The 26,194-nt window shown below is 50.0% G+C and overlaps 1 protein-coding gene across 1 annotated transcript; it reads left to right on the forward strand.

Moving 5' to 3' along the window:
* Positions 1 to 1,375: 1,375 nt before the first annotated feature.
* On the forward strand, positions 1,376 to 25,582 carry LOC133347433 (R-spondin-2-like). The gene is made up of 6 exons (XM_061559675.1): positions 1,376 to 1,771; positions 2,702 to 3,264; positions 10,929 to 11,108; positions 14,212 to 14,361; positions 19,110 to 19,364; positions 23,573 to 25,582. The coding sequence occupies exons 2-6, from the start codon at positions 3,165 to 3,167 to the stop codon at positions 23,695 to 23,697; spliced, it is 810 nt and encodes a 269-aa protein (XP_061415659.1). The 5' UTR covers positions 1,376 to 1,771; positions 2,702 to 3,164; the 3' UTR covers positions 23,698 to 25,582.
* Positions 25,583 to 26,194: the final 612 nt, after the last annotated feature.

Consider the following 26,194-nt stretch of genomic DNA (forward strand, 5'->3'; position numbering starts at 1 on the left):
GAGACCACACGCATCCCTTCTCAATGCAGGTTTCGCTCGAGCAAAATCATCACACGCTGCACTCGGCTTCAACCCCAGAGGCACGATCTGTAGGAGAGCACCTATTAAGATCGGCACACGACGGGGTCGTGGTGTTAAGCGACACACGGGCCGTACGAGGATACCCGTGTGAAGGCAGGTAGAGAGCCCTGCTCGACCATTGATGGGGCGCTCCCAAGCCAGGGATCGAACCGGGAGGGATCTCAGCGCAGCTCACGAACACTCGGAATGACTCACTCTGTCCAACTATCCACCTCGATCACTCCCTCCCTCTCTCTGTCACTCACCCCCACCCAGCCTCCCTCTCTCTGTCACTCACCCCCACCCAGCCTCCCACTCTCTGTCACTCACCCCCACCCAGCCTCCCACTCTCTGTCACTCACCCCCACCCACCCAGCCTCCCTCTCTCTGTCACTCACCCCAACCCAGCCTCCCTCTCCCTGTCACTCACACCCACCCAGCCTCCCACTCTCTGTCACTCACCCCCACCCAGCCTCCCACTCTCTGTCACTCACCCCCACCCAGCCTCCCACTCTCTGTCACTCACCCCCACCCAGCCTCCCACTCTCTGTCACTCACCCCACCCAGCCTCCCTCTCTCTGTCACTCACCCCCACCCAGCCTCCCACTCTCTGTCACTCACCCCCACCCACCCAGCCTCCCTCTCTCTGTCACTCACCCCCACCCAGCCTCCCACTCTCTGTCACTCACCCCCACCCAGCCTCCCACTCTCTGTCACTCACCCCCACCCAGCCTCCCACTCTCTGTCACTCACCCCCACCCAGCCACCCACTCTCTGTCACTCACCCCCACCCAGCCTCCCACTTCTGTCACTCACCCCCACCCAGCCTCCCACTCTCTGTCACTCACCCCCACCCAGCCTCCCACTCTCTGTCACTCACCCCCACCCAGCCACCCACTCTCTGTCACTCACCCCCACCCAGCCTCCCACTCTCTGTCACTCACCCCCACCCAGCCTCCCTCTCTCTGTCACTCACCCCCACCCAGCCACCCACTCTCTGTCACTCACCCCCACCCAGCCACCCACTCTCTGTCACTCACCCCCACCCAGCCTCCCACTCTCTGTCACTCACCCCCACCCAGCCACCCACTCTCTGTCACTCACCCCCACGCAGCCACCCACTCTCTGTCACTCACCCCCACCCAGCCTCCCACTCTCTGTCACTCACCCCCACCCAGCCACCCACTCTCTGTCACTCACCCCCACCCAGCCACCCGCGCGCGCCGTGTCCCCCACGCGTGACGTCACGCGGAGGAGCGCTTTTCTGCGCGGAGCTGAGCGCCGCGCACTCAGTCTGCGGCGCCGCGCTCCCCGATCCGCGCTCTCTCCTCCGCGCTCTCTCGCGCTCTCACCTGTCGCATCAGCTCTGCAACATACGACTCTCGACTCCTTCGTCTCTTCTCGCCACTCGCTGCTCTGTTGCATCGTGCGCGGCGGACCGAGTCGCTCAAATTTATTGGTGGATTAAATTTCTCTCTGAATGTGAATTGCGTAGAAATGCACAAGCGCACTCCGGGAGCATGGCGACTTAATTCCTTTAGAGTTTGATTTTGGTCGTTCGTTGGTGTTACTTCGGTGAGGGTTTTTTTCAGTTCACTGCATCTCAACTCCGGTGTAATGAGAATCGTATTCATTGTGCACATCAGCAGCATCATCAGCAGCAGCAGCAGCATCAACTGCGCCTCGGTGTTGGAGTCTGCGAATAAGACAGGTAACGCGCGTGATTTGCCCCGGCTGTTATCCACTCAACGTCACTCACCCTGGGCTTTCTCACCCATGACTCACTCACTTAGGGCTCGCTCACGAACCCAGGGCTCACTCACTCATCCAAGGCTCACTCACCACGGGAACACTCACTCACCATGGACTTACCCAGAGGTCATTCACCCAGGACTCACCACGGAGATCACTCACTCATCCAGGGCTTACTCACCACGGGCTCATTCACACACGCAGAGCTCAATTACCCAGAACTTCACCGAGGGCTCACTCACCCACCCACTCACTCACCCACTCACCCACCCACTCACCCACCGACTCACCCACTCACCCACCCACTCACCCACCCATTCACCCACTCACCCACCCACCCACTCACCCACCCACCCACCCACTCACCCACCCACCCACCCACTCACCCACTCACCCACCCACTCACCCACTCACCCACCCACTCACCCACTCACCCACCCACTCACCCACTCACTCACTCACCCACCCACCCACTCACCCACCCACCCACTCACTCACCCAACCACCAAGGGTTCACAAAGGACTTACACGTGGCTCGCCCTCCCAAGCCGGGCTCACTCACCACTGCCCACTCATCACACGCGCAGGGCTAACTCGCTTATAACGGGCTTAGAGCTCATTCATCCAAACAGGACCCAGTCACCACGGCTCACTCAGGGGTCACACTCCCAGGATTCACTCACTCAAGACTGCAGGCAGAACACACAGAGACACACAGAGACACCTCGAGGCATGCAGGTACACGACGAAAACGTCCCCGCATCGACCTTTGCGCGGCGCGCGGTGTGCTGACGACGCTCGTCGACCCGAGGCCCTGCGCGTCGCCGTCTGGGTGGGTTGGGAGTCCGCGGGCACTCGGTGATGATGCCGCACGTTGCGCTTATCTCAGGGCCCCGGTGAAGAATCCGATCCGCGGGACGCGTCCACCGCTAACGAGCCCCAACTTAGCGGAGCCGGGAGAAATGCGCAGCTCCCAAACCGCACCACGCTCCGCGCGCCCGCTCTGAGCGCCGTCACCGAGGCAGCTGCGTCCCGCCGCTCGACGCTTGCGGACCGTGGCCGCACGCGCCACGGCCCCAGAAGATGTGACGCGCCGACGGGCTCCATCCGAAGCCGCGTCCCGAGCTGGAACCCCATGCCAGCCTTGGGATGCGTCTGAGTCCCGTGCGTTCATCTTCAGCCCGTGACTCCGGCAAACCGATCACAACCACCGGCGGCACAGGCGGCGGCAACAGCATCAGCATCATCCGCAGCAGCCGCCGCCGGGGTTCGCCCGCGGCTCAAGGCTCCGCACGGCTCCAGCCAGAGTTGTCTCTTTCGCTCCGCCCGCGTGACCCGACGAGCGCTTGACTATGCGTGTGCGGCTGCTTCCCTTGGCGTTCATCCTTCTCAACGTCGGCGACTACATGCAGGGCCAGCGGTTGCCGGTCAGGGCGCGGAGACAGACGCGCAGTGAGTACCCAAGCCTGGGCGCCGTGCGTGCTGCGCACGCGTGCGGCACGCTGTGGTGGTGGTTGTGTTGTGTTGTGGTTGTGTTGTGGTTGTGTTGTGGTTGTGTTGTGGTTGTGTTGTGGTTGTGTTGTGGTTGTGTTGTGGTGCGTGTGTGTGGTGTGGAGCATCTGGATGTGGTGAGCATGAGTGTGTGTGGCATGCTGTGCGTCTAACGTGTTTGTCTCCATGTGTATGGGGTATGTGTGTAGTTGTGTTGTGGATGTGCGTGTGTGTAATATGTGTGGAGTATCTGTGTGGTGCGCTCATGGTGGGAGGGTGTAGAAAGTGAGTATTTTTTGTGCGGTGTATGTTGTCGTGTCGGGGATTAGGGAGCAGGAGTGTAGCGGTTGTCGCGCTGCGCTCAAAATCCGCGTTCGATTCCTGCTCACGGTCAACACCAGTGACAATTATCTGAACCAGTCCTGGGCCTCCACTAAGTCGACTCAGCCTCAAATGAGTACCTGGTGCGGTGTGTAAATGTCGCCACTAGGGAGACAAAGGCGGCCGGGCGTGGTGCTGGCTGCCGTTCCGACCTTCATCGGTGCTCTCTCCAGCACTTGCCCCAAACGTTTGTGAAGGCAATAAGGGGGGGGGTCTGTCTTTATCTTGTTGTGGATGTGTGTGGGGTGTGTGGTGTGTGTGCTCGGGTAGAACCACAGACATGGACAGGCACACACATCCCACGGCACCGAATAGGCAACTCCAATTACAGCAAGACCCATCGGTTCGAATATACACGGAACAGGGTCAGGGCACTCTCGCTCCCATCAGCAGCAGCAGCACAGGGTACAGAGACACATGAGCACGCAGCACATCGACGTGAGGTATATAGCTGAGATATTGAGTCCGACGGCGATGGGTAAGCGATGGCAGACGGCGGAGTCTTGAACTGAAGCCGCCCTGTAACTGAAGGCAGATGCATAGCAAAGCTGGTGCGGTCTGCAGTGCGGTCAAGTGCTGAGTCGGGGTTCATCGAGGCAGGCGGTGAGTGCGCAGTGAGCCCAGAGCGGCGCAGCAGCAGCGGCGACTCTGGCCCCAAGTGCGACTCTGGCATCGCGAATGCTCGTGAAGGGGGATGCTGAGCTTGGACGCGGGTTTGCTGCATCGCGCACAGATCGCCATTCGCGAGACACCTGGGGCGGAAGGGCTGCGAGGTGCCCTTCAGAAGGCAGTGCACCAAGTGGGCTCCTGACTGTTTCTTGCAAATAGTTGTTGCTGTCCCCGAGTGCACGTGGATGTTCTCTTGAGACTATATTTGAAAAAAAACTAATTTGCAATTGTGCATCGGTTCTGCAACAGGACCCTGTTGAAAACGGGTCTTGAGCCTCAATCGAGGCTTTCGTGTGCAAGGATGCATTTTCTTTTCGACGTGAAAAGATTTCGCGCGGAAAAAAAACTCCGTTAAGATGGAACACCCAGTTCGCAACGGTCCCGGGTGCCAATTGCCCCAGAGCAGTGGCAGCCCGCTCCGGTGACGTCGAGCCGCTGGCATCGGAGCTCACCCTCTTCGCTTCCCAGTGTGTCCGAGCGCACATCGCGTCCTTTTCTGGCACCCAGATGCGTCTCTCTCTCTCTCGCACCTGCTTCGCGTGATGTTTAACAGAACACCGATGCGTGCACCCAGGACTGGAATGCGCTGCGCTCACACGAGACCCTCTCAAAGCAACCTGCGAGTCAGCTAGTAGCTGTGTTCCACACAGCATTGGATTCGAGGGTAATCGTAGGGAGAATGGAGTCTACGCGCATCTCCTTTGGTGAATGTGACGTGACCAGAGGTGAGGTGATCCGGCTCGGGGCCTCAGTAGTCGGCCTCGTGGCTCGCAAGCAGCAGGATGCGAGCCCACGTCTGGATGGGGATTGACTCCTCCTCTGTCGATACAGTGAGCATCGCTTTATAAGGAAGTCAACAGTGGTTATCCAGAGGAATGTGGAATTTCCATCTCAGGTTGAGGGCTGTACACAGGAGATTAACACCGCTTCAGTCCCAACATGAGCACGAAATACCTCTGACTGTTGACTAGAGGTGCGGGAGGTTAACAAACTTCGTGCTGTGTATCGAATTGATGATTTGTTACCACTGTTTAAAACTTCATTCTAAAGTATACTTACATGCTATTTTTCACTGATGCATTGTTAATATTCAAAAGCTGTGGCTAGTAAGCTCTTACCAAGTTCCACGGAATAACCCAGCGGATTGTCGGAAGCGGCATTCACAATGCGCAGTCTGGCAGTCAGGAAGGTAACGGCGCTTCCCTGCAATGTCCTGCCCACCCCACTGCTTGCGAACTCTAGAGCGTATTTAGTCTACTCTTCCACCTTGACTAGACGTGCTGGAAGAGGTGGGCATACCCCGACTTAACCTCATCACACGCGTCCTGCCAATCGATTCTGGTGTACAGTAATCATCACACTGCTGGGTTGACAAGAGGCAGGGGGGGTTTAATAAACCTTTTCCATTGTTTAAACTGCCCCACCGGGAGACGCCATCGAACTTGTGATCGCTGGTCTCTAAGTGCAGTGTGCCAACCCTCGCACGACGACGGCTGCGTGCGGTGACACGGCAGTACCGTAACTCGCCAAGCGCGTTGCCTTCGCGGCACGGCTGTGCTCCCTCTGGCCGGTCAGCGGTGCCGGCATTCCGTAGCTCCGCTCACCCACGAGCACCAGAGGCTCACCATGGCACACGTGGCCCCATGTACGAAGGAGGCACTCCGAGTAACTCGCCAATGTGTTTCTTTTGTTTAAACTCCTAGAGCCATAAAAGAAGACGTCACGTGGCCCAGAGCTCTTTTCGCAATATATTACAGTAGGTCCATACCAAGCCACCAATTAAACATTGAACTAATTGATTTCCTAGCAGCGGATGCTCACTGCTAACAACCACAGCATTGTCAGATGTTATGACAACACATTTGTGTTCATGTTCCCCACCTACAACGACTGAATCAGATATGATGCAGCTAAGCAAATGTGAGACATTAACGACGGAATGCGCCCCACTTCCTGTACCAGCGACGAGACAGGTGTGGGTGACGATTTGATGATGGCATGGAGTCATTACCGGGGTGACTGTGCAGGCAAATTTCCACAGAATACCTTTTCCACTGAAATATCATCACTGAATCTTATGAAAAATCAAAATTCTGTAGATTTCCTTTAAACCTGCAATGTTTTAGCCACTTTGAATATAAGCTCAACTTTGAGAAAATATGTTAATATGTCTGCAGATAACAATTCAACCTGTCTAAGGCTGTTGGCAGTCTGAATACGTTAATGGAGCCAGACACATTGGACCTGGACTGAATTCGCAAATGCCTTCCAGGGACAACTATGGGGAGCATTGAGAAATCCTTTGCAGACCATTGTGTCACTTGATAGCATTTTCTACAAAAAAAAATACGGTTTGTAATGAAATATTATTTCTATGTTTATTTCTACATGGTATAACAGTTGCGAAATATATGTGGAAAACAGGAAATTAATGTTGCAACACATCGTGTACAATTTAACATGTGCTACAAACGTATTGAATTTAAATTGTTAATGTTTTAAATTCACTGAGGAATTTTCACCTTGGAAAATCGATGTTTACACACCATTTTTATTGTATTTAACACGAATAAAGGTACAGAAACAAATTCTGGACCCAGTTTTTCGATGTTACAGCCAACTTTAGCAATGCCAATTTAACCGAATCGCAATAGAAGAGATTATTTATTAAAATATTTGCATAAAATATTCCTGATATAAACTCTTCCGAAACCCTTGATGCCAGAACAATTTTATACTAATTCTTCGGCACATTTACAAAAAGTAAACACGTCTAAGTTAATCTTAGCAGCAGATAGGGACTCGGGATATTTTGGTGTATTTTTTTTCAAAAGCCAAAGTGTCCAAGCTGAACATAACATGGGGCTGACCTGAATGTTACCTCCGCGCGTCCAACCGTCCATTCCATGACTTGCACATCTCCGACACCACGCGTGCTCAACCGCATTAGTGTGAGTTGCGTGCAAAACTATTCGGCGTTCCATGAAATCTATTGGCCATGCTCGACATAGGCCCTCTGACAAACTCTATTTTGCTCGTTGGACACGTGGAGTGGAGCTAATTCGACCCCCTCTACGGCTGGTCCCGAGAGTGGTGATATGCGCGAACTTTGCCATGTGGTTTCTAAACGTCTCCGAATTGACAGGCTGTTTAAACAGTGACAAGTCCAATGGCCTATGCCTGCAGAGATAACGCTGTAAACGCAAGCAGATAAGCATGTTCAGTGAATCGCAAACAAATACACAGCCATAATAACAATATTCAGTTCAAGTCAAACACCCCCCGAATGTTTAATAAATCGAGCTATCGTTTATATCATTTTCATCACAAGTGTTGTCTACAAGCACAGCAGAGACTCCGCGCCCTAATTATATTGTGAGTTCATGACAGCCAGAAACTTGAGTTATGTTTAAAAGCTATTCATGCTGAGACCGGATAAACAGAAAAAGGAAAACTTGGCTCCCTGCCTGACCCAGAACCAGAGGGCCTCTCGGGGCTTGTTGGTGAAGGAACAGGGTTCCTCCCCCAAGCCTGCACGCAAACATCAAGACCCCGTCCACACGCAGAGACCGGCAAGCAGCCTACGGACGGAACCCGGCCTTCCATTTAAGTGCCTCTGCACATGGGCTTTCATGCCTGGCTGGGTCAGCCTTGCGGTGGAGGTCTTGACCCACCTCTGGGAGGAGAGGTGGAGCCCATGGAAGTCAGAGTCTTGCATCGTAGCGCATTGCGCTGCGGCAGTTATCCATTCTCTTGTTTACTGCCAGTGAACTCTTAATCATGTAGTCATCCATTGCCAGAAAGCACACATGCCACACCCTTACAAATTTACTGTAAGTAGTAGTGTAATCTGTGGGTCTTGGTGGTTATGTCTTTGTGTTAAGTGATATGCCCATGTGTTGTAACGTTCTTGTTAAGTGGTTGAGACACTTTGGCACATGAGAAATATATGTTACATATATATCCAGCGCTACCGAATACCAAGGATTTAATTTTACAAAAATCTGTTAAAGATTTAGTTTGTTTTACGGATTATGATAATACAAATATGTTGCTGAATTGTTGGTGTATCTTTACAGTTGTGTATTTGCACATTGGTACTCTTCTCACAGCGTTTAGCGACAATGACTTTGTAAGAGAGTTATCGAATGAGCGCGTGTCAAAAGCAATGACTGAGTTCAATTCTTGGTCATGGATAATATCAGTGGCGAACAGTATCTGAAAGTTGTCCTGGGCCTCCGTCAGGTCAATTCAGACTTAAATAAGTAGCTTGTGCAATGTACTGTATAAACACCATCACTTGGAAGACTTAGGCAGTCAGGGGTGGTCTGGCAACACCACTCCCTCATGTATCATGTCAGCCTCAATACGAGCTTGCTACCAACACTTGTGCCTTACGTTTCGCACTTGCACGTGCAACATCAGTCTTCGTATATGTGTGTGTGTATATACACGTGTATGTGTGCTTACATATATGTGTTAATGTGTGTGTGAATTGGATGGGGAGCGGTAGTGCAGCGGTTAATGCGCTATGCTATGAACCCGGTAACCCGAGTTTGATTCCCGCTCACAGTTAACATCTGTGACGAATATCTCAACTTATCCTGGGCCTCTCCGAGGTTAACTAAGTCTTAAATACCTGGTGCAGAGTGTAAAACATCAGCACTAGGGAGACAAAGGCTGACGGGCGTGATGTTGGCCGCACCACCACTGCCCTCTTCGTGTGCCGTGCTGCCTTAACAGCCACTCTGCGAACAGCACTTGCCCCAACAGTCTGCTAAGGATATACGATCTATGCGAATTGGACATGCTAGATTTGTGTGCAGCTTGTAATCACCAACACCTCAGAGGAATTCACACAACAGACAATATGCGTTCCCCTCAATGTTTGTTTCCCAGGAAGGAAAATGTGCGTCTCCCAGGGAGTAATATTTGAAAATATCGGTTCCCCTTTTGAACATTTCTACCCCATCACTTAGTACAGTAACATTTATGGTAAAGCGTAACATTTATTTAACCCATGCCCCTAATTCAGGGGTGCAAATACGCATGGGGAGCAAATGTTCGCTGAAAGGAAGTAACATTTGTTCCCTTGAAGGGAAAAAAATTCTCCCAGGGGAACAAATATTCACCAAATATTTATTTAAAAGTTTCAAATCAAGATCAAATATTTATTAATATATTCACCAAATGTCTGTTTAAATAGTCACTGAATATGTCTTGGAAGCACATGTATATATATATTTGGGGGGAGCAAATACTAGGATAAATATTTGTTTACATTGGGTTCAAGCAGCAACATATGCTGGACGACGCGGTGGCGTAACAGCGAATGTGAGTCCATGTCTTTGACAAAAGGACTGCCTGCAGAAGGCGATCTGTCCGCTGATTATGCGGGCTGCACTGCTTTTAAAAAAGTACTGGGGTATCTCTCTTTCCTCCGTATTCTGGGAAACGTCCTGGTAAGGATTATTCAACATCGCCTTGCCAGGCACGCTGAGGAGAGGCTTGCGGGACCCCCATGCGGTTTCAAGCCGGTGCAGTGCTGAACGGATGCCGTATTCTCCATCTGTCTGCTACGACAGACGCGAAGGGAATATCCACGAGATCTACATCACTGCTTTTTTGACATACATTCGACCTATTATAGCGTCATTGGGTTGTTCATTGTCCTGTGATAATGAAGGTCCTTTATGATGGGGAGCAGTCCCCGGTAAAACTCCGTAGCCAGAAGTCCGAGCCGTTCCCTTGTTCATGTTGAGGTACGACAGGGATGCCCTCTTGCCCCGACACTACTTTTTGACCATGTAGTCGAGAAACCTCCCCTGGCTGTAATTATCTCCATCTGTTTCATATACGATGGAAGGCTGATCGATGCTCAGGTGTTGTCAATGGCTTCCTACTGGTCATCCATGGCATTTATACTGATGATCTAGTACTGTAATTGCTGCTTATTCTGAGTTGGAAACTCTCCTGCTGAACCTGAAGCTTACCTTACCATCAACTACACCAAAATAAAACAGCACCATGGGTACTTTATGTCATCGAACAGTTCACTCGCCCAACTCTCTATGAGTAATGGAGTGGTTATGGAGAAGATGAAGGAGTTTATGTGCTTGGGCCACGTGCTCATGGCCATCTCTGGTTTGGCAGCAGACATCTTACTCCAAGGTGGTGCATCTGCTAATCAACTTAATCTGTTAACCCATAACACCTAGGCCTGTCCAATGACCTGCCATGCAGGTTTAGACGTGTCCTCAAAATAAACATAATCAGAAACAGATATCACTGAGTGATGAATGCGGTTTGTTGCTGTGTGCATGCATGAGTGGATATGTATATGTGTATACGTACGAGTGTGTATGTGTGTCTACTTGAATGTGGATATGAACACGCATGTATTTGTGTGAACTTATTCGACACCGTACGTAGCCAACCGTGCTAATCGGATGTGTGGGGTATATATGAGTGTACGTGCCCATATGTGCATACATGCATTTCTGTGTCCGCATGTGTATGTGTGGTCGGTTGTGTGCGTATGTCTGTGTCTGTGCGTGTCCCTGCCGCGTGTGCAGTGGCGTGTCCCAAAGGCTGCCTCACATGCTCCGAGCCCAACGGCTGCATCAACTGCCTCCCGCGCTACTTCTTCTTCCTGGAGCGGCAGGGCATGCACGAGATGGGCAGCTGCCTGCCGTCCTGCCCCGCCGGCTACTTTGGGGTGCGGCGCCCCGACGGGAACGTCAGCGTGTGCCAGAGTGAGTAACAGCCGTGCAGGCACGCGACGTGACCACACGGCTCTCCCTATGACCGCTCACGTCGGCAATTGCTGTCGGGACCATTGCACGAAAGGCACCACGCGCCGGTAAATTTGCAGAGAATGTCTCCACTTTGTACGAAGTGTGTTTTCCATTTTGCGGTCGCTTGTTTTACTGTAATGTTTAATCAAAGCAACCGTACCCTTTACCGCCCCTGAACGTGGTTGTAGGCATATGGCTATAATTAGGGCACTCCAATTGGGGAATAGCAGAACAGTCGATTTGATTGTGGTAATTAACGCTGGTGGGAACTTGGGCTCTCAGGAAGAGTTTGGCTGATCACAGAAATCACAGCCGGGGTCGGCGCAATCGACAAAACTTCACGGATTAGCCACGGCACAGCCGAGGCTCCACCCTCACTCCGTCACGCCTCATCTCGATAATTGTGATCTCCGTGCACGTGGTTGTGAGGCAGCTGAACGCAACGGAGCCTGCTGCAATGAGTGCCCTTGGAATAACCAACACACTGATAAACAGAGCAAGTGTATAGCCAATGCTAAAGGCAAATGTAGAATGGCCCTGCCTGCGCTTGCAATGGATGCTAGAAAGGTCAATGGTCTGTGCACAAAAGAGGTCACAGAGAGGGGGTTTTGAGCTGTTTTCCAATGTAACCTCCACTCAACTCTGCATGCTCACTCGACTCTGTTGCTCACTCGACTCTGCATGCTCACTCGACTCTGCATGCTCACTCGACTCTCACTCGACTCTGCATGCTCACTCGACTCTGATTGCTCACTCGACTCTGCATGCTCACTCGACTCTCACTCGACTCTGATTGCTCACTCGACTCTGATTGCTCACTCGACTCTGCATGCTCACTCGACTCTGATTGCTCACTCGACTCTGCATGCTCACTCGACTCTGAATGCTCACTCGACTCTGATTGCTCACTCGACTCTGCATGCTCACTCGACTCTGCATGCTCACTCGACTCTGATTGCTCACTCGACTCTGCATGCTCACTCGACTCTGCATGCTCACTCGACTCTGCATGCTCACTCGACTCTGATTGCTCACTCGACTCTGCATGCTCACTCGACTCTGATTGCTCACTCGACTCTGCATGCTCACTCGACTCTGCATGCTCACTCGACTCTGCATGCTCACTCGACTCGGATTGCTCACTCGACTCTGCATGCTCACTCGACTCTGCATGCTCACTCGACTCTGCATGCTCACTCGACTCTCACTCGACTCTGATTGCTCACTCGACTCTGATTGCTCACTCGACTCTGCATGCTCACTCGACTCTGATTGCTCACTCGACTCTGCATGCTCACTCGACTCTCACTCGACTCTGATTGCTCACTCGACTCTGATTGCTCACTCGACTCTGCATGCTCACTCGACTCTGATTGCTCACTCGACTCTGCATGCTCACTCGACTCTGAATGCTCACTCGACTCTGATTGCTCACTCGACTCTGCATGCTCACTCGACTCTGCATGCTCACTCGACTCTGATTGCTCACTCGACTCTGCATGTTCACTCGACTCTGATTGCTCACTCGACTCTGCATGCTCACTCGACTCTGCATGCTCACTCGACTCTGATTGCTCACTCGACTCTGCATGTTCACTCGACTCTGCATGCTCACTCGACTCTGATTGCTCACTCGACTCTGAATGCTCACTCGACTCTGCATGCTCACTCGACTCTGCATGCTCACTCGACTCTGATTGCTCACTCGACTCTGAATGCTCACTCGACTCTGCATGCTCACTCGACTCTGCATGCTCACTCGACTCTGATTGCTCACTCGACTCTGATTGCTCACTCGACTCTGCATGCTCACTCGACTCTGCATGCTCACTCGACTCTGATTGCTCACTCGACTCTGCATGCTCACTCGACTGATTGCTCACTCGACTCTGCATGCTCACTCGACTCGGATTGCTCACTCGACTCTGATTGCTCACTCGACTCTGCATGCTCACTCGACTCTGCATGCTCACTCGACTCTGATTGCTCACTCGACTCTGCATGCTCACTCGACTCTGATTGCTCACTCGACTCTGATTGCTCACTCGACTCTGATTGCTCACTCGACTCTGATTGCTCACTCGACTCTGATTGCTCACTCGACTCTGCATGCTCACTCGACTCTGCATGCTCACTCGACTCTGATTGCTCACTCGACTCTGATTGCTCACTCGACTCTGATTGCTCACTCGACTCTGATTGCTCACTCGACTCTGATTGCTCACTCGACTCTGCATGCTCACTCGACTCTGCATGCTCACTCGACTCTGATTGCTCACTCGACTCTGATTGCTCACTCGACTCTGATTGCTCACTCGACTCTGATTGCTCACTCGACTCTGATTGCTCACTCGACTCTGATTGCTCACTCGACTCTGATTGCTCACTCGACTCTGCATGCTCACTCGACTCTAATTGCTCACTCGACTCTGATTGCTCACGCGACTCTGATTGCAGGTGTGTTTACCTTGCTTTATCTCCATATATTGCTCCGATGCAGCATCGCTGTCTTTAATGACATGTATATTTGTGTAAGCATATGAATTATGAATATATTCTAAGTTTTAGCATATAATTGTGGTCATGTAATGTGGTAGTGTGAATAAATACTTTGGAAAAAATGGAAATAAATTAAGTAAATATAGAAATAAATAAAATGTGCTAAGTGCAAGGCCAACTTCCTCACCCAATATTCCCTCGTAATATTAAGACAACCTTTGTGTAGTATATTCGACGTGTCAAAATACAGCAGTGATTTCCTGCTCAAATAAGCATTGAGTTGGTGCTCATCCCATAGTTACAGTCCTGTCAGTGGTGGAGATCTATGACAAGGACAAGTCAAAAGGACAAGTCACCAAAGGACAGCCCCCGTTGATCTCCCCACGAAGTGGTAATAATTGTATTGATCTGGAGGAACAATGGGCTGAGTCATCACCTAAGCAAGATGGAAACTCGCAACCTTCCGCGTGCAAGCCGCTAGCTCTACCGCTGGGCCTGGCTCCATTACACCTCGCACGCCAGAACTCCAAGAACACCCTTAACGAGGCTTTCGCCCGGACAGGGTGCCGCCTCGAAAACTGCGACACCTGTTTTGCAAAGAACTTCTGCACCAAGTGCCGCGCGGGCTTCTACCTGCACAAGGGCAAGTGCCACAACGCCTGCCCGCGTGGCTTCAGCGCCGTCAACCAGGGCATGGAGTGCACCAGCACCGGTGAGCCTGCCCCACCTCGAGCCGCGCCGATTTGGCGGATTTACCGCACGATCAGCCAAACCCAAGGAAAACCAAACACACACACAGGGGCTCGAATGCAGCACAGATAAAACTCCACCAGCACCACCGCCACCAAAAACGCACATTTGTAACTCGGCCACAACGCAACGTCTCGGAGCCCGGGAATACAGAGGAGCGAATGGAATGGAGAGGATGAGGGCAGAACAGAGGCGAGCAGGGGGGTGGTCGGCATGAGGTTGAAGAGGAAGGTTTGAGGAGAGACTTGAAAGCAGAGAGAGGGGACCAAGTGGAATTGCCTGGGGAGGGAATTCCAGAGGGTGGGGGTTTAATGGCTAAAGGAACGACCACCAATGGTGGAGCAGTAAATCCTGGGGACAAGGAGGAGGCCAGAGTGTTGAGCAGAAGGAGCAGAGGGAGCTGCTGGGACATGTGGCTGGAGGAGGGGCAAGGCCGTGGTTGTATCTGAACGTGAGGACATGGATCACCACCATCGATAACACGACCTCACAGCTGACGAACATACCTCGACTCACGTGCTTGCACAAAGGCCCCTTTTTGCTGTGCATTACAATGATACAAGTTCTTGTGCACAAAATGTTTTGTTGATTTTGCCAACACTTATTTGCTGAAGGATCATGCCCATAAGGCATTACTGTGAGTGGCGAGAAGTTATTGTTCGATGTTTGTTTGAGCGCTTGCCAATGCTTTATGTTTGATTTCACTTTGGATGACAGATTCGTATCGCTTATTGCCAAAATGTCCGACAGAGCAATGGTTGTCCCAATTTAAATTATCGGCAGCTTTTATATTTTTATCTGCATGGCTTTTTTTCTCACATTTATTCCGACCGGCTGCTGATTCATAGCAGAGATCTCCGATATATGATCAGTCGACCTTGTGATGAAGGATGCCCCAGTCAGCGACAAATCACAGCATGTGGCCACGTGTGTTTAGCTCTACAAGCGATGTGTGGCGCGTTGCAACCCCTTGAGCTGTGTAACTGTGCCACTGTGACTACGTACTCAAACAGCAATCGCAGCACAGCGGGAGGTCATTGATTCCAAGCCTAAGAACAGTTCGCAAATGTGCAATGAATTACAGAGCAGTGTCATCACTGAAATACAACATCTGTAGTTCCTGGTTTAACCATATCAAAGGGCAAGTGGATAAAAGTGGATGACTAATATTTGCAATAATAATAGCAGGGCACGCATACCGTTCTACAAGTTTGGAATTTAGCCCTTCTGAAAGCATCGTTTGGCTGTGCTTTTGGAAAAAGCAGTCACGTTTTAAGGGACAACATGCTTTTTCCTTGTAAGTCCAAACGATACGAATAAAGAGCAAATCCACTAAAGTAAACTGTAAGAATTCGTGCATTTGATAATAATCCGTTGTGCTCTGCAGCATCTCTATTTGGCTCATCAGAATACAAAACAACAATTTTCATGTTTTGACATTCACAACTGCCAATTTGTCTATATGTCCAAGACTCAAAATAACAGTGCGACAGATATGTATATGCCAATACGGCGAGTTTTGCTAAACTAAACTCCTTTCCAAAGAGCAAACAAACCACAGAATCAATATAACACAGTAATTGAGTTTCTTAGAAGCATGCGACTTTTTTAAACGTTTTCTTGCTCGTTGGAAGTTTATACTGATGTACATTTGTAAGCCATGCTCTTCAAATCTGTCCAATTTTTTTTAAGTTGCAAAAACATCTTTTACTTCTTTCCTGTGAATCATGTGGTGCATTCCTGCGGCATATGGTGGTGCTTGTGTTTTTTTATTTTATTTGTGAATGGCTACATACACAACCAGTCTGAGCTTGTAAACAGACACACACACACAGGAGACTACCAATAACAAAGGGCCATGTAATAATGGGCAAAGCGAAACAACTTTGGCTTCAGCTGCAGTTACCACCCATGTCAGGCTTCTGGGCTCAGCAGAATGTGATTTGTCACCACAATGAACATCAGGAATATATCTCTTGGCGCAGAATGGCCGAATGCAGAAATGTGCAGTGAGAGTATCATTCCTCTCTCCTTAATCCAAGTCACTTTTGACACACAGGGATTGACACACAGGGATTGACACACAGGGATTGACACACAGGGATTGACACACAGGGATTGGCACACAGGGATTGGCACTGGTCTGCAGAAGCGTCCAGTGGTCAGATTGTTTCATGTGGAGAGGATGAGAGTGCACTTCGCTACTTTACACCATGGGAACTCTATTTGCTATGAAGAAGGGTCATTGCCCAAAACGTTGCCTATGATGTGTAGTATTTTCTTTATAGGGCCGCATCATTGACGAAGGTGTTGAGATTTTGATTTGTGCAAATGCACCACTGCCAACGCAGTATCACCAATACTTGAACAATAGTTCCTTGTTGAATAGCATCAAATGAAGTAGTTATCCATGTTGAATGCTGCATGGTGTTAATAACAAAATAAGTCCGATTTATAGGGCACACATCTAGTGCGAGTGACTCACCTGGTCTGTTACTGCCCTCTGCAGTCTCTTTTGTGTCACTGCGGAGCTAAAACAGGATTTTACAAAAAAAATCGAAAGCATAATACAATTTTGTCAGTATCATTCAACACTTTTTACGTAAAAAGTGTTGGCTTTCATCAGTGGCTCGACACACACTCTATTGTTATGGGGTTTAAAATAGATGTCATCCATCTTTTGAAGGCATTGGTAGAAAAAATATAATTTATTGCACTGCGTGTGTAAAAAAATGAATACGGTTTAGGCTTTTGCGACCAATATCATCCATAAGAGGTGTTTGGGTTAGATCGCGTAAATATATAAATGTGTCGTTAAAACCCGCCACCACCCGACGCAGCCAACTAGTAAGGGTTGTCACGTAAACAGAACGTGGCCAATTCGTCACTAGTGCAGCACACCGGTGTGTTGGAGAGCCAAGCCACAACATTTACAATCTGAGTACGACGTTTCGCCAGTAATTACAACTAGCTTCATCAGGTGACAGCTAGATTTGTGGAGAAGTCCATCTTTTTTGTTCCTTATATAGAGGCGTAGATGTGGTGACCACGCTTCTGCGCTCTTGCACAATGTGGGGGGTGGGGGGGGGTTACTGAGGCAACGTACATTATGCATGTGCATTAATGCGAGCCCTTTGAACTTGTCCTTCCTGTCTATTGTGTTTATTAAAATAGCCGTAGCAACGGTAATCCCTATTGAAGTACGCTGCCCTGTGTAGGCATGTATTTAAATAATGTATTATTTGATTATTCGCTTCCACGCAGCACTAAGGCGGTAGCTATCCAAAAGGTTAAAGTTTTTTAGATTTCTTTAAATTTCGATAGATTCTCTAATTAGTCTTGGCCATTAGTAGCTAGTTTTGCACAGAACTTCAACATTATCCAAATCAATTGAGTGTCCTTGTTGGCACGCGTGTTCTGCTACTGCTGACAGTAGCATTTGGGAGAATTTAATATTTCTCTGATATTCTTTTAGTCTCGTGCTGATCATTCGTCCCGTTTGCCCAACATAATAACATTTACCACACGTGCAGTCAATCCTCCGGTAATACATCTTTTGTACCAGATATTAAATTCTGCATTTTATGTACCGTGCCAAATCTGACTCGGATGTTTTGTTTTCCAAACATCTGGCTAATTTATCAGTTACTCCCGCAATATACGGTATTTTGATCGTTTTAATTACTCGGGCAGTGTCAAAGCTCTTGTTATTTGATTTGGAATAACAAAACCAAATCAAATAACAAAACCAAATCAAATAACAAGAGCATTGCAACTTGGCTGTGTCGGGTGGTGGCGGGTTTTAACGACACATTTATTTCTTTACGCAATCTAACCCAAAAACCTAGATTATGGAAAATTAATGCGTTATTAATAATAGGATAGAATAACTCAAATACAGTTTGGCCACCACCATGGGAATGTGGAATTCCGAGACTCAGCGCCACCAGAGAGGAGATGAGCAGCACCCGACGCCCGCTTGGGCAGAGAGATGCTCTGTGACTCGGCCAAGGGTGGAGCCCACAGACACAGGCGGGCTCTGGGAATGTGCTCCACAGAGCGAGTGACACACCTGGGTTCGGTGGTAAGTGGCAGTGGGAAGATTAATGCTCCCGAATGCATCATTGGCTGGACCACGAGGGTCTCGTGTCACAGCCGGCCTGGTGGTTTTGCAGCCGAGCAAGCGGCTCGCAATCGAAAGGTTGCGAGTTCACTTCCCAGAAGGGGGCTGATAAAAAGACAAACCCTTTGCGAGGGGAATCTAACAGTACTCTTTGGTTCTTTCGATAAAGTCACGTAGGTAGAAAATATTAAATAAATTAAATCACGACGTTTTGATTGCAACACAAGCAATTATCATCATGTGTTGCAATCGAAACGCCGTGATTTAACTTATTTCATATTTTATACCTACGTGACTTTACCGAAAGAACCAAAGAGTATGGATTCCTGCAGTCTTGAAAACTTCAAATCTAGAATGAATCTAACAGTTGTTGTCTTGTGAGTAGACTCACCCCCGCCATAAGAATGTTGAATTTCCACCATTGGCTAAGGGCTGCGAAGAGAAGATGAGCAGCACCTGAACGCACACATGAGCTCAAAATCACCTTGACTGCGAGTGTCACAGCATCCGCACGCACATCAGCGCTGTGTAATTAGCTCCGCACGTCAACACAGGGAACTAAACGAGCGTGCCCTGTCGCCCGGCAGAGGAGTCCCATCAGCGGCACCCCACCCCGGCGCTGGCGGCGTGCGAGCTGGGGCCGTGGGGCGACTGGGGCCCGTGCCTGAAGAACGGCCGTCCGTGCGGCGCCAAGTGGGGCCAGGAGGCGCGCACTCGCTCCGGGTCCGACCCCGCGCAGCGCGCCGCCGCCGCCGCCGCCGCTGCGCCTGGCGGGGGGGACGCCTGCCAGGACAGCCGAGAGACGCGGCGCTGCCGGCTGAAGAAGCGGCACTGTCCCGACGGTACGATCACACGTCGCCTCCTCCACCTCCACGGGGTGGACGTGGGGGAGGGGGCCTCCTCCACCTCCACGGGTTGGACGTGGGGGAGGGGGCCTCCTCCACCTCCACGGGGTGGACGTGGGGGAGGGGGCCTCCTCCACCTCCACGGGGTGGACGTGGGGGAGGGGGCCTCCTCCACCTCCACGGGGTGGACGTGGGGGAGGGGGCCTCCTCCACCTCCACGGGGTGGACGTGGGGGAGGGGGCCTCCTCCACCTCCACGGGGTGGACGTGGGGGAGGGGGCCTCCTCCACCTCCACGGGGTGGACGTGGGGGAGGGGGCCTCCTCCACCTCCACGGGTAGACGTGGGGGAGGGGGCCTCCTCCACCTCCACGGGGTGGACGTGGGGGAGGGGGCCTCCTCCACCTCCACGGGTGGACGTGGGGGAGGGGGCCTCCTCCACCTCCGCAACTCGTCGCTCGCGGGCACGGACCAAACGCTTCACTTGTTGGTTGCCACCCGAGAAAACAATACTTGAGCGGTGCCAAGGTTGTTAAGTTTAAATGCCAATGAAAGTGAATTGTGTCATATCCGCATGTAATAGGCATGCCATCAAATAGTCCACCGTTGTTCACCACGAATGGAAACCGGTGTTACGCAACATGTTCTACCACCCGTGGTACCGAATTCTGCGCTCTGGTCCCTTGGAATGCCGTCAACCGATTCTCTCTCCCTCGCCACTGCTGCCCCTGCCGTCTGCAACTCCCTCCGACTGGTAGTCCATGCTTGTCTCTCTGGTCAGGATCAAGATTAAGATCCCCATTCTTCTGCCAGTGCCTGGCTTTTCCCTCCATCCGTTCTCTTCACCGTCACCGAATCTTCATATATCTATCCTGCTCCTGCCACTCTCTCTGTACCGCGCCTCGGACTACGATCGCGTTTCGTCTTCATGGGACCAACGTGTAAGCGGCAAACGGAGCTGCATCATCAGGCGGTGGGCACCGGTGCGGGCGTGGAGGAGGCTCATTGAGGAACCGAAACACAGACGCGGAGCGTGTGGCTCGCAGCACTCGCGTGTGTGACATTCACACAACGCAGCCTTGCGTGGGACCAATATTCACCAGCGTCGCTGGGTTGTACGAGTGTGGCAGGGTGAATGAGTGTGAATGAAAGCAGTGACCCGAAAATGTGAACATTTGACAAGAGCATACAAACAAAAGAGAAGCATGCAGACATAAATTGAGAAAATGTAGATTTTTGGTTTATATTTAAATACAGTACAGTATAGAGAAAACTGTATACACACAGAAATAGAATGACTTTTAGACCGTAAGTGCAGCGAAAGAGAAAATAAACCATCTTTCACACAGAGATTCATGGGAGGTGGAGAACGCAATGAGAGAGATTATGGGGCTACAGTGAACGGGAGGCCAGTGAAGGACTTGGGGAGGGGTTGATTCATCGCAATGATGCAATGTGGTCCCCTTTTACGAGTTTGGGTGGGGAGCTGTGCATTAACCATCCCTATCATGCGACATTAATTGCACTGAAGACAGTCTTTCGTCAATGAAACTGAACGGAATGTGGAATTTCCATCAAAGGCTTGTCGCCTCCAACAGAGACGAGTGACTCACTCGTTTGAGAAGGGAAGCCATGTTACAAATTAAGCTGAACACCTGACCGGGAGCAACTGTGGTACAGAGAAGACCTGACGCACGCTCGCACTTGCGCAAATTGGTCTCAACGAGGGCGCTCCGGCGAGCCGACGGCCGACCGCCGTCAGCAGCAGCAGACGGCGGTCGTGCGAAGCGCACCAGCGACGGGCCCCGCAGTCCCAGCGACGGCTGGAATGCTGCTGCCGCCACTGCCGCTACTGCTGCTGCCACTACTACTACTGCTGCTGCCACTACTACTACTGCTGCTGCCACTGCTGCTGCTGCTGCCACTACTACTACTGCTGCTGCCACTACTACTACTGCTGCTGCCACTGCTGCTGCTGCTGCCGCTGCGGCTGCTGCGCACGTCCGCCCCGATCCATCAGGCGGCCGCGCGGGGATTAGCGCCGCCGCCGCCGCCATTGTCGTGCCTGATCCGCCGCTGTTATTCCACGCGGATGCAGCGGAGCCTCCACCCCCCCCGCAGTTCAAACAGCAACTGGGATGTCGCCGCCGCCGCCGCCGCTCTAAAACAACCCGTGCCGCAACGAGTCGCCGGATTGTAACGAGCCTGGGCGAAGACGTGAATCGACACCATTCTGCCCGCGCTGGCAAGGAATAACAGTTGGCATTTAAAGGGACGTGCCGTGTGCCAACGCCACCCCCAGCATGCGAATTGCTGCCAAGTTGGGGCTTGGATGGCTATACGCGATGTAAATTATAAAATGAGTGTGATATCAATCAGCTGTTTTGGAAATTAATACATTTCAAGCCATATTTGAACATGGATTCTTCAAACAAATGAGTAATGCGTGACTATCTACCATTGTCGTCCTCAGCTAGAGATGGAAATTCCAAATATTTCTGGCAGAGACCAGTCTTCATACAACAACCAGTATTGACTTCCCAGAAAGTGGTACTAATTTTACACACCCCGAATGGATGACATAATAAGTTTCCTCTCGCTGCGATTTGATTTTGTTGCCTTTCTATTCAGTGTCACATTCTCTAAAGCACTGTGCCACCTGGCACGCACTCCAGCTTTAGCGGTGATTCCAGGAGCCACTGAATGTAATGCAAATTGAATCCATGAAAGTGTAAAAAATACGTATCGGTGATAGGTGAAGAGATGTTCTATTTAAGTTCGATACGATGCCAACGTGTTGCAGAGTGGATGTTGTAGTAATTCGCCTGGATGTCTTGCTGAACTTTGCATATGCTTGGCAATGCACGGGAACGTGGAACAGTCCGTACTGGAAAATTCTGCTAAGCATATTTTTACGTGTCCACTCCATTCTCCAACAGCCTGAATGCACAAACTAAACAACACATTTCCAAAGCCATCGATTTCCGCATCTGGAAACTTTCCATGCTGATTACTCAGAAGCTGCCCCTATGACAATCAAGCACTGTGCCACGGCCTGCAAATATTAGACTTCAAAAAGCAACCAATTCCAGAGCAATCATAACACGACAGGATCTGACATTAAAATGTTGTATTGTTAAATAATGCCACGTTGCGTTACCCGTATAACGCATACGGTTAATGGATTGGGCAAGTCAGCTCAGTGAGCTTGTAATTGCAAGGTCGTGAGTTAAAACCCAAGTCTGGATTTTATGTCAATAAAATAAACAATTCCTGCGAGCGTCGTTTGATGGGTCGTAAACATTTCCACATGGCGCTCGTCAAGTGGTACTCATTTTTATCAACCTTGGAGAAATGAGAGAGGAGTCAGCCTCCAACGAGGATTTTAACTGGCAACATTCCAATCGCGAGACGCCCGCTCGACCGCCGAGTCATCTGGCCCAATACACAGCACGTGTACACACTCTGTCAACCTAGACAGCACGTGTACACACTCTGTCAACCTACACAGCACGTGTACACACTCTGTCAACCTACACACCACGTGTACACACTCTGTCAACCTACACAGCACGTGTACACACTCTGTCAACCTACACAGCACGTTTACACACTCTGTCAACCTACACAGCACGTGTACACACTCTGTCAACCTACAAAGCACGTGTACACACTCTGTCAACCTACACACCACGTGTACACACACTCAGTCAACCTAGATAACACGTGTACACACTATTGTCAACCTACACAGCACGTGTACACACACTCAGTCAACCTAGACAACACGTGTACACACTCTTGTCAACCTACACACCACGTGTACATACACTGTCAACCTACACAGCACGTGTACACACACTCAGTCAACATACACAGCACGTGTACACACACTCAGTCAACCTACACACCTTATTCTAGAGCAGGCTGCACGTGTAAACGCGTTGCTCGCTCGTTCGGGTTCGTGCCTGGTCGAGCAAGAATGCCATCTGCTCCCAGGCTGCTTCCATCTCCCTTACTTAGCAGCACCTGTCAACAACTTAATACCATGCATGACACTGAGGGGTAAAGCCCTTTTGCACGCAAACAAAAACAATGTTTCATTCTTTTTTAATACTTGTACAAAATAGTTTGTTAGCTTTTGATATGGCTTATGAATGTATTTTGTTGAACAATCGGATTGACGTTTTTAACTTCCTTTATTGCAGAAAAAAGAAAAAAAGAACCGGGACATCGGGATGCCAAAAATAAACCAATTAAAAAAAATCGGAAGAAGGACCGAGCAAAGCAACCACAGCGAGAAGCGCAGCCCACGGGCGCGAGCGGGCAGTGAGGGGGCGCGTGGGGCCGCACGGACAGGCACGGACTCGCGGTGCATGCGTCACTGCTAATGCTGGAATTGTTATTTAAGGCACTGTACAATTTGCATTGGGAATGCCACTGGGATGGAGAGTGAGAGCACAAAGGGAGCTTTTATTAAACCCGTTTATTTTATTACAATAACATCGCTTCTGATTGCACAGACTCGAGACTAAATGCAGTGGAATGAGCACGAAGAAAAAGCCGAGAAGACACAGTAGGGCAGTGTGCCATGAGTAAATAGCAGACAGAGGTCACGCACCTGATCTGTCGGCACCTCGCAATAACCGTGAGCAGCTTCTGCGATGACTGAACACGACCGTCTTAGCAGATCCATGCACTCTGCAAATGTGAAATGGAACAAGTGAGGTCTACTGCTGTGGGACGCTGCCCATTTCATGAATCGCTTGCGTGCCCGGTGTCTGCTTAATGCCGCACGCTTGGCTGTGCGTGGTTTTTGTCCGGGACAGCACTTTGACTTCACTGTTATTTGTCCAAGCGCAGCAGTCGATGGAGAGAGCGAACAAGGGCACGAGCTGGCGCAGAAGTCCACTTCCGTGACGCCGTGTGGGACAATGACTACCATTGCCAAATTGCTCGCAAATAAGGATTGTCATAATTCCCTTCCGGAATGCCAGTGTGTATCTTAATTAAATATTGTGAACTCAATAACCCGAGCAACACATTTCGATGACAGACGTCCGACAGAAATCTGGATCCGCTTGATGGACCACAGAGAATGCATTCCTTGGGAAACGTTATCAAGAGATCACAGGCGGAGCGCACGTTCCCGGATCAGACGTGCAGACAGACGCACACGCCCCTTGCTGCACCTGCTGCTGGTCCCAGACTCGCAGCGCAGCGAGGGGAGCGCGTGCGGAGGAGGGCTGAGCGAGAGCCAGCCACCAGAGTTCAAATAAACCCTGCGGTCGCGTTGATTTTTGCAAGAGAATAAACAATGTTATTATGTAAAGTATAAAAAAAAATGTACACTGCTAATTACTATTATCACAATGCAGATTTATTTTGAAGAGCAGTTTGTTTTTAGACGAGTTGTATATACATACAGTACACCGCGCAGGTACGTACAGCTGCAGAGACCACGTAACTAATGACGTTAACGTTTGGTCCCACGGATTAAAACAAATGTATTTTACAGGAAAAACCAAATGTGCAGGTTTTGGCTGAACCACCAATTTAAGCTGCAACTCGTGGATTGGAACTCCAATTAACGTATCTACCCTTGACACCAGTTTTGGTTGTTTTTCTGCCAAAATTGGTAAAAATCGGCTTCTTCCAAGACGTGAACATGACTCAACGTTTTCTTCAAACTTCAGTCTTTGTACTTTCCCCAAATTGCAAATTCTTGCTGACAATTTTACCCAATCCAAAAGTAAAATTAGGAAGTAATTGCAAAGAACCCATTGATTGTTCAACGTGGAAAGATTATGGAGACACAAAATTAAGCCCTAATAAATAGTAACGTCCCATTTTAGTTACAAATAGCATTGTAACTGATATATAAACTGTTGAGGATGACAGATGTAATTTATATAATACATTTATTATTTGCCTATCCGTATTACCAACTTCAAATCTGCTTTTTAATAGTTTAAAATAATTGCCAATGTGCCTTACTTTGACACCTGGCGCACATTATAACATTGCAAATATTATATGCACCATGTAAACACAATACTGAGCAAACCTTTGCCTGAGCTCGCAGAAGGTATACACTGGGCTACTTTTTAAACAATTCTAGTTAAATATACGAGGGGAATTTACAGGCAAGTATTACCTGACCCAAGGTTCATCATCACATTTTTGTAAACAGCTCTTGTAAAACAAAAGTGCAATAAAGTAACCAAAGTACAGTTTGAACCAAAACGAATGTGTGATTTTTACATCGGCAAGTTCAGTGTTTGTATGGTTTCGTTTTAAACACCCATTGTACAGGGGTGAATACCAATAAAAAAACAGATGTTATGCATAATGTCAATAAGTGTGCGCAAAGCCAATAACCAAACAGGGCATTGCCACTTGGCCATCCTTCAAAAAGGAGACGAATATCGGCTGCGGCCAGACCCACCTCACCGCACACCAAGGTCGTGACCTCTGTCCACTACCTTCACGTGAACGCGTGATGCTGGATTCTGCCAGAGGCAGACGGGGCACAAAGGGGAGTGAGTGCGAGCAGCTACTCTTTCTCTTTCCCAGCTAAACGATGCAGCCAACAAAACTAAATGTTGCTTTGTGATTACCAGGGATTTTTTTTATCACAGACTTACTACATTGAGCTATTTTTTACGATAAAGAATTGAGTCGCAACTACTTGACGTGCAGGTGCGCTGCCCGGAGGACCCTCGAGTGGCGTCACTGACGTCCTTCATTTCGCGCCTATGATTAGCACGGTTGGATACGTATGGTGCCAAATATGTTCAACATACATAAATACTTCACGAAGAGGCAGG

The sequence above is a fragment of the Lethenteron reissneri genome, chromosome 26 (assembly GCF_015708825.2).
Source record: "Lethenteron reissneri isolate LAM-NWPU_2019-01 chromosome 26, ASM1570882v1, whole genome shotgun sequence".
Classification (NCBI taxonomy): Eukaryota; Metazoa; Chordata; class Hyperoartia; order Petromyzontiformes; family Petromyzontidae; genus Lethenteron; species Lethenteron reissneri.

Excerpts from the sequence above, each read along its gene's own strand:
- LOC133347433 (XM_061559675.1), top strand. The coding sequence starts at position 3,165 with ATGCGTGTGCGGCTGCTTCCCTTGGCGTTCATCCTTCTCAACGTCGGC. Across the intron at positions 3,265-10,928 it reads GGCGCGGAGACAGACGCGCA|TGGCGTGTCCCAAAGGCTGC; the intron begins GTGAGTACCCAA and ends CCGCGTGTGCAG. Across the intron at positions 14,362-19,109 it reads CATGGAGTGCACCAGCACCG|AGGAGTCCCATCAGCGGCAC; the intron begins GTGAGCCTGCCC and ends GTCGCCCGGCAG.